General features: G+C 41.1%; 2 protein-coding genes and 1 long non-coding RNA gene across 6 annotated transcripts in view; 2 read left to right on the forward strand and 1 right to left on the reverse strand.

Annotated features, from left to right (window-relative positions):
- The first annotated feature begins 842 nt into the window (after positions 1-842).
- On the forward strand, positions 843-9,082 carry LOC127354823 (suppressor of cytokine signaling 1). Its single transcript, XM_051385065.1, has 4 exons — positions 843-1,066; positions 3,587-4,040; positions 6,057-6,244; positions 6,944-9,082. Exons 2-4 carry the CDS (start codon positions 3,822-3,824, stop codon positions 7,266-7,268), a joined length of 732 nt encoding a protein of 243 aa, XP_051241025.1. The 5' UTR covers positions 843-1,066; positions 3,587-3,821; the 3' UTR covers positions 7,269-9,082.
- On the reverse strand, positions 1,273-2,555 carry LOC127354824 (uncharacterized). Its single transcript, XR_007881631.1, has 2 exons — positions 2,390-2,555; positions 1,273-1,659 (listed from the first exon to the last, which is right to left on the reverse strand). It is a non-coding gene; the product is annotated as an uncharacterized LOC127354824 (long non-coding RNA).
- Positions 9,083-11,755: 2,673 nt separating the features above from the next.
- si:dkeyp-9d4.3 (caskin-1) overlaps positions 11,756-15,576 on the forward strand; it is a 35,118-nt gene continuing 31,297 nt past the window's right edge. For 2 of the 4 annotated variants that reach the window (XM_051385025.1, XM_051385026.1), the window contains exon 1: positions 11,756-12,588. In XM_051385025.1, coding sequence (XP_051240985.1) covers positions 12,495-12,588 — 94 coding nt within the window. In that variant the 5' untranslated portion in view covers positions 11,756-12,494. The remainder of the gene's footprint in view (positions 12,589-15,576) is intronic. The other 2 variants (XM_051385027.1, XM_051385028.1) reach the window with 2 other exon arrangements.

Consider the following 15,576-nt stretch of genomic DNA (forward strand, 5'->3'; position numbering starts at 1 on the left):
TGTGTATTTGCTGCCTTTTGAACAAGCTAAGAGATTATTTGCATTTGAAATTTGAATGATAAAACAATGCTCGATCCTGCACATTGAATGTATTTTCCTTTTTAGTGGCATCTAGTAAGGTTTAGTTGCAGATCACCCTTCCCTTTCGAGCACAAAGGAAAAACTACGGTGGCTGTGAAATGTGCAAAAAACGGCCGTATCTGAAGCCTGTGTTTGATTTGGGTGTTCTGGGCTACTGTAGAAACATGGTGGCCTCCACGGAAAGCGACACCTGGCGTCAGTAGATACAGAAAAAGCTCATTCTACACTAACATATTTTCAGGTTATACACTGATAATAACACATTCATACATATTCAACCTCTGCCAATAATCCCTCATAAATGTTACACACTAGACCTTTTAACAGATGTAGTTTAATGTTTAACAGCCTCTATTTTTTATAATGGCACTCATTAGAGCAAAGTTATTGATGTCTCTTCATGTTTATGCTGAGTGTGTTCCCATCATCTAACGTTTCACATTCATTTTGACAGGAAGTGTTTTGCATAGTTCTGTTGTTACTCATCTCCATTGAAAAGTTGAGTTCTTTAAAAAAAAAAAAAAAAATGCAAGCCCGTTGTCCTCGCACACGGAATGCATTGTGTTTCAACCCTATAATCATTTGTGCCTCGATGTCTAAAGCACTGAAAAGCCAAATCTATTTAAATAAATAGGCTGTTAGTGCGCGCGCGCACGCTCACGCGCCACTCGTTGCTCGCAGATCACGTGATTTAAGAGAAATCCGCAGAGCCGAAATGAAAGCGAAAGCTGCTCTGAACACCTGAACGTTTGTGAGGTTTTTTTTAATTTTTTTTTTTTTTTTTATTGTAGTGTGTGGGTAAGAAGAGCGTCTCCCGTTGCAACAGGACCGACCGTAAACTGACTTGTCGCCAGATATTTCAAACAGCGGCCCCGCCTCCGGCACAGAGCAAACTTTAACCGAAAGTAAGATGTTTCTTCTCAAGAAGAGCTGCGACCTTCGGCTGGAGAGAAGCTGACAGCGGCTCCGACAAGCTCCAGTCATTGTAAGTCAAACTCGGCTTTGGGTTTAATTCATGCATTGTTAAAATAAGAGTCATTTTAACAGATGTGTGTGTGCTCGTGTCAACTCAACCGGTACAACAATTGTAAAACCAGAAAACACACACATGGATCTTTTTTTTGTTACTGGAGGCTCTTATTGTGTGATAGCTTTAATATTTGTAGGGTTTTTTTAAAAAAAAAACACAAATTAAGAGAAGATTTTTATTTCCCCGTTAGGTGTGGAGAGTGACAGGCTAATGACTGTGAGTAAGGCTGTCATATTGCCTAATTAAAATTACACAATGTGTAGATTTGTGTTGCAACAGTAAAGTATGCAGTACAAAGGGTTTGTCTGTACAGATGTTGCTCAGTTTTTTAACACTTTTGCTGCCTGTTAAACCTTTGTTCCTGCAGTGCAGTCTGTCAGTATTTTGACATTCAGCCGGTTTTTGATGTGGTTTCTCTGACTCCAGGACTCTGGTGAAACATTAGGCTTAAAGGAGTGACTTGCAGCTTTCATTTCAGCGTGTTTACGTCCACTTTGGGGTCCGCAGTGCAGGAGTAGTATCCCAGTCTCTGCACTGCCAGCTGCCAGCTGTAACAAAGGTTTTTTTTTTTACGCAACTAACCATTCAACTGAAAGTTAAACCTCATAGTCATTGTTTCATTTCTAATCTAGTCGTTTTTTCTAGTGCGTAATAGAAAATATCTTATTACAACAGAAAAGGTTCCACACAGGATACTTTAAACTGAAAGAGACGCAGCCTGCCTCTTCAGAAATAAGATATGTGATTATATGTTATATGATAAGTTTGTATGATTTGAGATTGAGGATGTTGAACATGTGTCGAAGCGACATTAAAGCTGATTATTTTTAAAGAAATAAATGCTCAATATGAAGAGCATTCAAAAGAACAATAAAACAGCATCTTCTTGTAATGAGGTTGCAATTATGTGAGTAATTAAACCACTATAATCTATGTATTAAATATACTAATTTAATGAATATTACACTTAATAAGGAACTTAAAAGTTAAGTGCTTTAAAACATAAAAGCAAAATTAAGCAAGATTTTACAAAGTCCATTACATATATACATAACAACAGAAAAAGAGATGACAAAAATATACTTATGTCCTTATATAGTTATGCTACATATTAAATTAAAATGTTATTAAGTTTTTGTTTTCATATATTGTATTTGTATTTTAGGTCAGTAGCTTTTATCTTTCATTTGATGGCACTTTACAGGCTTTACTCTGGAAAGCAGCCGTATAAATAAACTTTCTACAGCATGTATGCACTGACATGTAAAGTAATCTTACACAGATAAACATGAAGAACAATGCAGAGGAAATCGGATCCAGTTCTTTTTTTGGGGTCTATTTTTTTGTCTTGCTTGACTGAGAAAGTGAAAGCGTTCCTCTGTAATCGTCATGTTACATCCGCCCTTCCCAGCGTTACACAAACGTGTGGTTTATTGGCAGTCACATGACCTATGAGTCTGTTTAAGGCACACACACACAGACTGGATTGCATGTGTTGCAAAGTATGCTGTGGAGTTAGCGCAGATATTATCAATGGTTTTATAACAATGTTTCCAATTACAATGTGAAATGGGTCATTCATAGAATATATATCATATGAATCTGCAATTTTTCCGGAGCTTTGTATTAGGTTTCAGCTCATTGTTTAGCTGGCCGGGAAACTTTACTGTTCTGGTTCACTCTTACTGCTCTGTGATTTTTGGCCCTAGCTGGCAGCAGTTGTCAGTGAAAAGACTCTAAAAACCCACTGTGCATTACGTGCCCAACACCAGAAAGCAGACGGACACAGTTAGTGACTAGCTGGTGAACACAGTGGCATGTTTTGCTGCTTACAGAGCCATATATTTTCCTCAGGAGTTGAAAACAGAGCTAAAAACAGTGCCTGAATTGGACCACAAAAGGTGGTAATACCCCAATTCTACTGTTGTTTTTTTAAAAGCATTTTAACAAGGACATTTTCAGTGCTGAGACACAGATAGGCGGATGTTTCGGATTACCTCAGCAGTGCACAGTACGCAGGGTTTTAGAAATACAGAGGTCAAAAACTGAACTTGCTGAGTGGGTTTGGGGACATACATCAAAGCATCAAAGTTATTTTTATGGGAATTGCTTCACGACTTTTATGGTATACCCCTCGGAAACAATTCCAAGATCTGGACCTCAGAGGTGGTGGTACTCAATAAGAAGTAAGGGTACTCATGTGGACAAAAATCAGAGGTGTTTGTACTTAGTGCTTTTTTTTTAGCACTGGCTAAAAGAGAGTGAATATTGGACATACATCCGTCAGGTGGACACAAACACAATTCCTACGTAATGATTATGTTGCTCCGTAACTGCTGGATGTGTAAAGAAGCAACTGTTTGTCCCCCCGAAGCGGCCAAAAACATCAGTTAAAGCAGGTTGAAGATGATGTGAAATGTAGAAGAATACAAGATTCTGACTGTGATTGTCTGTGTTCCTCTTTCTGGGTTTCAGCTCATCAGATATTGTAGTGATAGTTCCTCAACGGAAGATCCAGACTCTGCTCCCCTCCAGCACTTTGTGTTAATGTTGATAAAACTTGATTTAAAATCTCAAACAAACATGGAGTCTCAAAGAGGACTGAGCAGCAGATGACCGACCAGAGAGGAGTCAATGATGGAGGATCTGCCGGTGAAAAGTGGAGGAAGTGGTGCAACAGGCAGTCAAGAGGAGGATTCTCCATTGTAGGATGGTCAGAGACAATCTTGATAAAACAGTAGTACAAAGCCAGAAACAGAACCACACAGCTGAGACACAAAGACAGCCCGCTGAAGAACACACAGGACCCGAACGCGCACAGAGCCCAGAGAGCGTTAACCCAAAGAGCCCAGAGCCGACAGAGAGGCAGCTAGGTTTACTGCACTGGAACAAATTCAACTTTGAGGAAGAACCTGAAACCTGGCGCCAGGTGAGTACTCAAAGGTTGCTCAACTTGAAGCACAGACTGGAGACTTTATTGCTTTGGGATATTGATTTTTAAACAGCGGACAGATGGCTGGAACAAAATAAAAACAGAAATCAAATCGATAAATGCTGCATCCAGTGGAAAATCTATGTGTAAAAATACTCTGTTCCAAATAAAAGTCAACTTTTTAGGAAGTAAAAGTACAAAAGTATTATCATCAAAATCTACTTAAAGTACCGAAAGTAAAAGAATTCATAATGCAGAATCAGAATAATATAAATTACATAATGGGGTTATAGTTATTAATGCATTAAAGTATCACTTGAATGTTGCAGCTGATGGTTTACGATGTTATAGACGATTGGGTAGCTTTTTCTATAATAAAACACCATCATGTATTTGTTAATCATATTTTGCATTAATAATAATTTTATCAATCAGAGTAACATTTTACTACGGCTGTCAAACAAGTGTGGTGGAGGTAAAAGTGGAGTCAAAATAGAAAGTAACATAAAATAGAAAGTACAAGTAAGTGCGGTTTATTGTTCAATCTACAGCGTAGTAAACACAGAATATAAAAATATAAAAGATATCTTAACAACTTTAACATTGCTTCCTTTTAAACATTTTAAAGCAGTTGTATAAGCACTATAAACTGACTCAAATTTAATTGTAAAGTGTTATGAAGTTAGAACCATTAGTAAGAAGGAACGCAGTAATTAAGGCGCCACTATCCATGCACAGTTTGCCCCGACTGTAGCACTCTCCACCACTAACAAGTGTTACAGAAGTGGTTTCAGCTATGCAACAGTATGACAGTATATGAAAGGTTCATATCATACTGGACATTAAATCCAGCTCTAACAAGTACCTCAAAATTGTTCTTAACTGTAGTACTTAGTTATTATAGTTATTTTCCACCAATGGAAATCTTTAATGTTTATTTTGGGGAGAAATGTGCTTCCATATATACATTTTTTAATTAAATTTAACATTATTATGAGTTTGACATGATTCATCACTTCAGTAGTGACAAATAACAAAGTTTGGGCTGAGCATATGTAGGTTTTTGTTCCAGTCAAACCCTTTGTAACATCATCAACAACAACAACAACAACAACAACAAGGTCATTTATAGTATTATTATTGATATTTTATAGATTTTTGTTCCAGCCAAAGACTATGCCAATAATAATGTGTAAAACGTTTAAGAATTGTAATAATACAAATGAACCACAAACATGTAATAGAGGTGTTTCCCCCCCACAGTCGTTATCACTGTCAGCTAGGTCAAATATCTGAGTTTATCTTTGGACTTTGAATTTTGGCATGAGAGTTGTTTTTCTTTTTCTTTTTCTGAAAAGTCTGACATCAGTGTCTGAACACAGTCTCTAATCTGCAAGTTGTTGTTATTATTATTATTATTATTATTATTATTATTATTATTCATACAGTACAGCATCTCTCCAAACAAACATTACAAGTTGCTTCAGAGACTTTCAAAGCAGAATAAATAAAATATGGATAAAACTGTAAAAAGCAACAAGTTAATGTTGGAAAAGTGAAACTAAAGTCAATTGAAATGAGTCTCAGCAACCAGTTGAATTTATTCAGGGAGGTTCTTCCTGAATTCCTGTTTGCACTTTTTGTCTTAATGACAAAGGGAAACGAGTCCTAAGTTTTCTGCGAGAGGCAACAGCCGTAATTATTATTATTATTTATATAGTTATAGGCAAGACAAGGAAGTTTATTTATAAAGCACGTTTCATACACAGAGGTAGAATCAAGTTGCTGTACAGTGTAGTTAAAAACAAGACAGTTAAAATTACAAAATCAATACAATTATTTTAAAAAACATACACTATAAAAAGAGATACATCTATATACAAGTAACTTAAGATTAAAAACCACCACAATAACAAGATCTTTTAGAAACATTATAACAGACTGTCATTCACATAGTTCATGCCGCTGTCTGTACATGGTGACTGATTATTTCTAGTACCTTCTCTGCTGTAGCCACTGACTGGAGCTGATGCTGAGAGCTTGCCCACACATCTCCGTCCATTCAGCAGCGCAGAGGAGTATAAACTAGTGAAACACACTTACCTGCAGCTCCAACACAGCGGTTACTACTGGGGAGCGATGACTATGGAGGAGGCACATGGAATACTCTCACAGGCACCACTGGGCACCTTCCTCATCAGGTAATTACTACTTTTTACAGTTGTTGTGTCGTTTTATTCTGTTCTTTTTATGCTCTTGCTGCAAAAGGGTACTTCATTGGTTAAAATACTTAAGTAGTTTTTTTCAGGTACTTTCGACTCCTTACATTTTCAAAACAGGCTTGTTACTTTAGTTTTAATTTTAATTAATTCATTCATTTGACATGACGAACACGAACATAAAAGGTGTAACGAGACGAAACAGACAAGAGAGGGAGACTTGGCCCTATTTGAAGTCTCAGCTTTGCACAGAAACCGTCGGTAGAAATCTCCTTCAGAGGAACCAAGAGAGTAGTTTTTACTTTAATACTTGGTGTACATTTCAGAGCCTGTACTTTCTCACTTTTACTTGAGTAAAGAAGCTGAATCCGTACTTCTACTTTTACTGAAGTCTTTTTTTACCTTTGAGTAATAAATGTGTGTACTTTTGCCACCTCTGCCACCCAGTGCAGTCTATTAAAACTGATATCGAGTTGATTTGTAGCTCATTTTTTATGTATAACTTGTAGTTTCTTTATCTCCATTTTACATTAAAAACATCTTAAAAGTAAAAAAAAATGGATAAGCATATGCATATATTGTGCTCTAATACGGTTTCCCTCTTCTACATGTCCAATAAAAAGCATTATAAAACGACATTGAGTGTGCACAGAGTGACTGTGTGCTCCTGTGTTGTTGCAGAGACAGCGGCCAGCCGGATGTTTTCTTCACTCTGAGTTACCAAAGCGAAGAAGGACCGACCAGCGTTCGCGTCCAGCTGAACAACCTGCTCTTCAGTCTGTATGGCAGCCACAGGACTTTTGCTTCACTCTTCTCTCTGCTCACTTATTACACCGGCTCGTCCTGTAAGCTGACGGTGCCGTATCGCAAACAGCGTCCGGAGTGCCTGAAGCAGATGTGCAGGAGGGCTCTTACGCGCGCATATGGAGCAGAAAATATAAGAACCTTACCTGGACTCAGCACTCAAGTTAAAGACTATGTTCATGCATACCCTTATTGTATATAGACACGTGTGTGGCCAACAAGTGCCTGTTGCTGCGTCAAGATGTTGTTATTATAAGTAAATACAAATGTTGTGTATTTGTATTGCTTAAGTATTTGATTTGTTGTTCAAGTTATTGTTCGAGTTATTTGCACACAATATGAAAATGGTATGTGTCCCTCAGTATAGTATGCATGGTGACACGTGTTATCGTTTGAATTCCACATTTCTTATCTACGTATACAGGACACGGTTTCAACAGATCCCGTGTAACAGCTGCACCACTGCCTTCATGATACATCAGTTTTTAACATCCAACAAATATACAATTTGCTGCTCTTTTAAAGCTGCATTAATTAATGTTTAGGCACTGGGGGATAGAAAGATACCATAAGAAGCTGACATATCACCAGCCTTTTAATGTTTTAGCCTTAACAGATATACTGTTTCTCTACACAGGAGGCATGAAATGTCCAATTTACTTTTACTTTGTTTTGAATGGAAGCCATGAGCCGTCATTGTTGCATTTACGTTTTTTAATCCTGTTATCTCGGGATTGTGAGTTCATTATCTCAAAACAAAAGAGTTGTTTTCTGGTCATAATGGGTTAATTATCTCATTATCTGGGGGGGGTTCTGTGACAAATGCCTGATCTTCATGAGAAAGCAAAATGTTTTTTTTGATGGATTATGAATGAAATTAGGAAGCCTTATTTGAATGAAGAAATTTACCTTTTGTTTTCTAAAAATAATTTACTCCTTATTATGAGAATGCAACTTTGTTAAACTGACATAACAAGACAAAATAGCTGCAACAACAGGCACTCTTTGGCTTCTGTAGTTTTGGCACCAACTCTTAGAAAATATCTGTGACATAGCTGGATGCTTAACTTCCAGCCGGAGAGTTACTATTTTATACGTATAGTTTTTGCCTTCTGACAGCAGCTGAGACTTAGAGAGTTGATGATTATTCTCGGTGGGTGGGTCACTAAGAACGACCCCTTTCCCATTACATGTAGCCATTTGAATTATAATATAGAATATAACAGTATTGATTAATGCAGTTTTAACTACTCATCTACACTTGAAATCATTTTATATGCGTGGTTGCTGTCCTGTGAAACGAGAAACTATTTAGCAAATCTGTGTTCATGTTAGTAAGTTAAAATCTTACAGCATGGATGGTTAATGTGTTTCAGTAGCATTTTGTGTTGTATTTGTTGAAATACCCCTTTACATCCTGACAGCAATCAATAAATCAAATGCTCTGGAAAAAACAAAACAAAGAGAATCCGGTACCTGTTGCTGTCGCAGCCCTTCTGGCTGAATGAAATGATTGGCTACTGTGTATGCATTGTGCATGGAGGAGTGGTTTTGGAGAGGAAGTGGGGTTTTTTTGTTGTTGGATACTTTCCAAAGCTGTCTAAACTAAATTATAAGACTGTACTGTAATTATTATCACAGCTGGTGGTGATATTTACATTCTCATCTAATTTATGAAAATCTGCATTTCACGGGTTGAAAATGGCTCAGCAGGCCAATGCTGACTTATACGCCACCACCCTCGCCCTCTAACCAGAGGGCTGCACTCATTTTTTAAATGTATACTTATCGAGACACATCATTCACCAAAGTTGATGCCTTTTTTTGCTAACCCTCAACTTTGTTTTCTTGGACAGCCCTGGATGATGATCCAATACCCTAACGCTGCATTTACGTGGATTTAGGTAGACAGACAAATACCGTATGGATGGCATGAGAAAACGAAACATGCATGACGATGCGTTGCTGTGGTGATGTCTTGGTAACATAGAATGAAATAAAATATATTAAATACAATTATTTTGTGTCTCTTATTTTATGTAATTATTCTAGTAATGCATGTAGCTATAAAATGCAGCTTTATCTATATTCTATTGCAAACTTAATATCAAAGCTAAATTCCCTCCGAGACTTAAGATCATTTAATTCATTTCCAATGTGGATAGTTAAAGTTTCTCCTTGTGGGAGGGAACTACGTAACATCTGCTTGGAAATAATGTTTCGGAGGACAGGAGGTATTCGCTGTCGTCCGCTAATATGATTGAGGAGGTCTGCCTGAGTCCATATTAATGCTGCAGTCTTGTTGGAATATGCATCACAAACTTCCTACTACGTATTAACTGTATAAAATATGTCTAATATACTTATCTTTAGTATGCTGTTTTTAAGTTTTCGGGTTGTCTGTCCATCCATCCGTCCCATTCTTGTGAACGTGATGCCTCGAGAGGAATTTCTTCAGATTTGGCTCAATCGTCTGCTTGGATTCAAGAATGAATTGATTAGATTTCGGTGGTCAAAGATCAATATCACTGTGACCTCTCGAAGCACATTTTTGGCCATCACTCAAGAATTGATTACCATTTTTTTTGCAGTTGTTGGGACAATCAATTGGTGACGCTTTTAACTCAAAGGTCAAAGGTCACTGTGACTTCAAAATCACCTTAACAAACACGTTTTTGGTCATAACTCCAGAATTAATGCAGCAATTATGACAAAAATGTCACACAGATGTTTAACAACACTTCACTGTGACATAATTATGTCCTGGGAAATTCCTTAACTCAGGAACAGAAAGGGAGATTGAGACCATATTTCACAGTTGGCCACACAATGAATTAGTGACAGGTCAAAGGTCATTATTCCCTCAAAAGATATGTTTTTAAGCCATAATTGAATAATACTGAATTTGAGTGAGTAAGTTCACAGAGAGCCGTCACATATAAAAGTGCCAGAAGAAAACAAAAGCCCCACATTTTGTGTAGCTCTACTCTATATAAGAATTTATCTTTACATAATAATAATAAAGTACTTGGTGTAATGTATACTCACTGGAATCATACATATGTATCATCAATTCAACTTCTATTTAACAAAAAGAAATGTGAACCAATGTGGTAAACTATAGGAGGGATGGATGGATTGGGGAAGGGTCGAGGGATGAGGGAAGAAGAGGTAGGGGAAGAAAGGCTGAGGGATGAATAGATGAATGGATGGAGGAGTTCGGCAAGACGGTGGGAGGGAACTGAGTGGGTGATAAGACTCTGAGTGGGGGAGCCTTCTCTTCTCATCTCTTAAAGATCCCCAGTGGTTCCTGTATTTGGATAAGAGAGAGGGGGAGAAAAAGAAAGGCTTTGGAGGGAACTGAGTCAAAGAGGGAGTGAACAGATAAGGTGTGCTTAAGTACGTTTTGATAAGATGAGTGCAAGGCGTGGTCTTTATTGCCGAACCTAGTTATAAAACTTATTGTATGAGTCTGGACAGACATGGATGTAAACTTCACTGGTTGGCGGCGGCGGACAACTGCGGGGTGGTAATAATCATAGTTAGTGTACAAGAAATCAACATTGTTTTTTTTTTTATTGTGTTGTTCTAAGAGGACACAGTAAATGCACCATTGAATGTCAATAAAGCCACATGTCAATCAAAGCTCACAATGAGGAAACAAAATGTTTCCTCAATCATCGTTTTGTTTTCCATATTCTTCCTGGAGCTGTGTAACCATGATTTGCAATTTATTTTAAATAAACACTCTGAATTCTGGGTACAAGTTACTTAAAATTGCACTTTTTTTTGTGCTGTATATGTAGACTGACCTTTTTGAGTAAACTTCATTAGATTTTGTATAGACTATGGCACTGGTACACAGCTCTATTTATAACAACTTAACTATTTAAGTGGATACAGTTCATATTCCCAAATACATTTTCTGTCTAATCTAATTGTAACGTAACTCAATTGTTGCAGGGTGCTGAGCGGAGCAGAGGCCCAGCATTGTGCCCTTAGAGTCCCCTTTAGTTGGTTAATCCTGTATGACACCAACTCTCAGCTGAACAACTGTCTGCTATTACAATCTGATGTGTCTGGCTCTGTGTCTGCACCACTGAAGCATGCACATACACACAGTTTTGATTTCTTTTATCAAGTACCAGTCGCCTGTCATGTGTTCCACTTCCTGTCCTAAATCCGACTGGCGATGGCCCCTTTAGCCTAAATTAGCCCTGCACCAGGGACACACACACACACACACACACACACACACACACACATATCCTGCCCTCAAATTATCTCTGTCTCATTAACCTTAAACACGTTGACGTGAAACCATCACCGCTGTGACACATATACAGTAGACGTGAGATTATTTGTGTCTATCTTTAAACAACAAAGCAATTAAAAGTGCTTCACATACGACATAAAAGGGGATAATTAAGATAAGATAGTAAAGTAATATACACATTAAAAAAGGGGATTTAAAAAGAGTATAATAAAAGATAAAAATTAATTGGAATAAAACAAAATATGGAGAATGAAAGTGATGCTCCAGATATGAATGAATAATACCGGATTTAGTTTAAATAAGAGGCAGTTTGTCTCCACGTTGAGTGTCTCATGGGGTCCGCGCGATCCCGGACTCTGCCTCCCACTGTCCCGCGCTCTGAGTGCACCTCATTGCACGCGACTGAGAACATTATTATTACGATGTCAAACGACCTCTCTTGACTTCGCCGCCCGCACGCGCGGAAACACGCGGATTGGGATTACAACAACTGGAGTGGCGCGCGCACTAGTAGCTTGTGTTTATGTAATGCCATATGTGACTGAGTGTGTGTGTGTGTGTGTGTGTGTGTGTGTGTGTGTGTGTGTGTGGACTGAGTGTGTGAGTGTGTGTGTATGCGCGCTGGAGCTGGCGCGAGCTGGTCCAGCACCGCGGCGGCGACAGCGGTCACACGTTAAACATCAGCGACCCGTGCGTGTTATTCTGCGGATTGAGAGCTCGTGAGATTTCAGCGGGTGCGGATTTGACCCAGCATTTAGGAGGGCGCTCGAGCTCCACCGTTTTTCACGCACGGCACGCACGTAGACCCGGTGAAATCGTCACGCGGATAGAATCTGTGGAATCTGTCGCAAGTGCTCCTGCGCGGCCGGAGAGCATCCCGACAGAGCGCGAGGTCCGGTCGGTCCGGTCGGTGGTCGGTGTGGGTCGGTAGCACCGCGTGGAAGGGGGAGGCAGAGCGGGACTTTGCGCTGGACTCCTGGCCGAATCGGAGCATCCCACTCCCGGCAGCATCCATCCATCCCTCCGCGCCTCAGCTCCAGCGGGAGGCCCGGAGCGGCAGGCAGGATGTAGCAGCGGATTAACGGAGGAGAGAGGGGCGCTCAGAGGAAGAGAGCGGGACCGAGCGGACCGAGGCGGCGGGACGGAGGGGACATGGGGAAGGACCAGGAGCTGCTCCAGGCCGTGAAGACCGAGGACTTGCTGACAGCTCAGCGGCTTCTACAGAGACCTCGGCCAGGGAAAGCCAGTCAGTATCCGTCCATCCTCCTGTCACACACACACACACACACACACACACACACACACACACACACACACACACACCGTCATTACCAGGTCAGCACAGTACAGGCTAAATCTGATGTGATGCCATTTAGCCTAAATGGTGCACTATGTGTGGGTGTGTGTGTGTGTGTGTTTTCCTGCATGCATGCGTGTATTTATGTGTGTGTGTGTGTGTCTGTGCTATGACGTTGGGTGTGTGATAGTGATGACGTTGCACATGTGTGAGATTGTAATTAGACATTAGAAAAAGCTTGTAGCCCATTTCCCACCATTGATCATTTTTGTCTGTGTGTGACTGCATGGCTGTGTGTGTGTGTGTGTGTGTGTGTGTGTGTGTGTGTGTGTGTGTGTGTGTGTGTGCGTGTGTGTGTGTCGGGGTGGGGGGGTGGGGTGTATGTGTGCACACCAGAGAGGATGTGTGTATTTTATGCATGTGTATGTGTGTGTGTGTGTATGTGTGAGGGAGACAGAGGTGAAAGTACACAGAGGTCCTACACTGCTCTCGGGACAGGAGGATTATTGGTGTGTGAAGACACCAGATGTTGGTGGTAATAATGTGATGATTGTAAGTACACACGTGCACATATGTGGCGCTCCGGTGTGTGTGTGTGTGTGTGTGTGTGTGTGTGTGTGTGTGTGTGTGTGTGTGTGTGTGTGTGCGGGTGCTTGACGTGTAGTCAGCTGGGACTTGAGGTGATAATTAGATTTCAATTACAGCCTTGAAACCGTTCTCCTCCTCTCCCATTTCATCACCAGGCCCCCTTTTCGATTTCTCCACTCGGAATTTTCCTCTCTGCTCCGTTCCTCCCATTTCTTTCCCATCTCATCCCTGTTTTCCTCTCTCCTTTTCCCTTTTTCATATGTCCTATGTTCCTCTCCTCTCTTAACCTCCTCCACCTTTCCTCTCCTCTCTCCTCTTTCAGCTCCTCCTCTCCTCCCCTTTCTCCTTTCCTCTTTTCACGTCCTCCTCTCCTTTCCTCTGCTCTTGTTTCCTCCCTAGTATCCGCTCCTCTCTCCTCTTCTCTCTTCTTATTTCCTACGTTCCTCTCCTCTCCTCCTCTCTCCTCTCCTCTCTTCACCTCCTCTCTCCTCTCCTCTATTCACCTCCTCCTCCTCCTCTACTCTCTTCACCTCCCTCCTCTCACCTCCTCCTCTCCTCCTCTCCTCTCCTCTCCTTTCCTCTTCTCCTCTCCCTCTCTTCACCTCCTCCTCCTGCTCTACTCTCTTCACCTCCTCCTCTCACCTCCTCCTCTCCTCCTCTCCTCTCCCTCTCCACTCCTTTCCTCTTCTCTCCCTCTCCTCTCTCCTCCTCTCCTCTCTCCTCTCCTCTATCCTCCTCTCCTCCTCTCTCCTCTCTCCTCCTCTCTCCTCTCCTCTCCTTTCCTCTTCTCTCCTCTCCTCTCTCCTCTCCTCCTCTCCCCTCTCCTCTTCTCTCCTCCTCTCTCCTCTCTCCTCCTCTCTCCTCCTCTCCTCCCTCCTCTCTCCTCCTCCTCTCCTCTCTCCCCTCTCCTCCTCTCCTCTCCTCTCTCCCCTCTCCTCCTCTCCCCTCTCCTCCTCTCTCCCCTCTCCTCCTCTCTCCTCCTCTCCTCTCCTCTTCTCTCCTCTCTCCTCTCTCCTCCCCTCCTCTCTCCTCTCTCCTCCTCTCTCCTCCTCTCCTCCCTCCTCTCTCCTCCTCTCCTCCTCTCCCCTCTCCTCCTCCTCTCTCCTCTCTCCCCCCTCTCCTCTCGTGTGTGTTTGCCTCTGAACATTCCAGCAGTGCCATGGAAAAGAAAAATGCTTCTCCTCAAATGCCAGAACAGATCAGCTCTGAGCGCTCAGTCCACTGCACACTGACAAAGAGAAAGGGGGAGGTGGGTAGAGGGGAGAGGGTGAGGGGGGTGAGGGGGGTGAGGAGGGCTGGTGAGGGTGAGGAGGAGGAGGAGGGCTAGCATTGGAGAGAAAAAGTGCGAGAGTGCAGGACAGAAGGAGGGAAACATGGAGATACGAGTGCAGACAGGAAGTGATGGAGAGAGGTTAAAGGGTGAGTTATGAACAGTGTGTGTGTGTGTGTGTGTGTGTGTGTGTGTGTGTGTGTGTGTGTGTCACTGTGTGAATGCAGGTTTATGTTTGAATAATTGAACAGGAAGCCAGGTGTCTCTGCTAGAGAATCACTGCCATCACACACACACACACACACACACACACACACACACATATATAAACACCTCAAACACACACAGTTGCAGGTGAGCATGTAGAGAACGTCAGGTGTTAGTCATGTGCCTGACTGCCGTTGTATTATTAACAATATGCTAATGATGGAGGAGGGGAGTTGCTGTAATGATTAAAAGGAACTGAAGTGTTGACAGGACCATATAAGGTCATTTCACCTTCACTTGGTCACTGTGGGGACAGTAAAGCTGTTGTTCCTTCTTCTGCTTCTCCAATTAATTAAAGATGGGAGGAACGGTGGCCCCTTCCTTCATGTCTGTATGGTAAACATTACAACTTTAGCTTAGCTTAGCGTAAAGACTGGAAACAGGGGGAAACAGCTAGCCTGGCTCTGTCAGAAAATTCCATCTACCGACACCTCTAAAGCTCTCCAATTAACACGTTGTATCTCATTTGTTTAATCCTCACAGGAAACCAAATTATAAAAACGTTATGTTACAGCGGGCCTGACTATTTCTTGGCCAGGAGCAGTAACTTCCTAGAGTCTTGTCTCTGATCTGCTACCAGTCAAAAAAAAAAACATAACAATTGTCAGTTTTATTCTCCTGTTTTGAGCATTTTATTTAAAGTAATGAGAGCTTCTCTGTCTGAAATGTAATTTCCTTGAAGTGTCAACAGGATCTCGTGCAGAAAGTTATTTTCTCTCATAACATATTCACACTTAAAGAATCTGTTAAATGGAAAACCAACTTGAAACAGATTCAACTTGTTTTTCTGATGCCAGGAACAATTTATTGGT

The sequence above is a fragment of the Dicentrarchus labrax genome, unplaced genomic scaffold, assembly GCF_905237075.1.
Source record: "Dicentrarchus labrax unplaced genomic scaffold, dlabrax2021, whole genome shotgun sequence".
In the NCBI taxonomy this organism is placed as follows: domain Eukaryota; kingdom Metazoa; phylum Chordata; class Actinopteri; family Moronidae; genus Dicentrarchus; species Dicentrarchus labrax.

What these genes read in the sequence shown, in the direction of transcription:
- LOC127354823 (XM_051385065.1), top strand. Translation starts at nt 3,822, where the DNA reads ATGGTCAGAGACAATCTTGATAAAACAGTAGTACAAAGCCAGAAACAG. An exon ending in AACCTGAAACCTGGCGCCAG is followed by an intron (nt 4,041 to 6,056) that starts GTGAGTACTCAA and finishes TCTCTGCTGTAG; the next exon opens with CCACTGACTGGAGCTGATGC. An exon ending in CTGGGCACCTTCCTCATCAG is followed by an intron (nt 6,245 to 6,943) that starts GTAATTACTACT and finishes GTGTTGTTGCAG; the next exon opens with AGACAGCGGCCAGCCGGATG.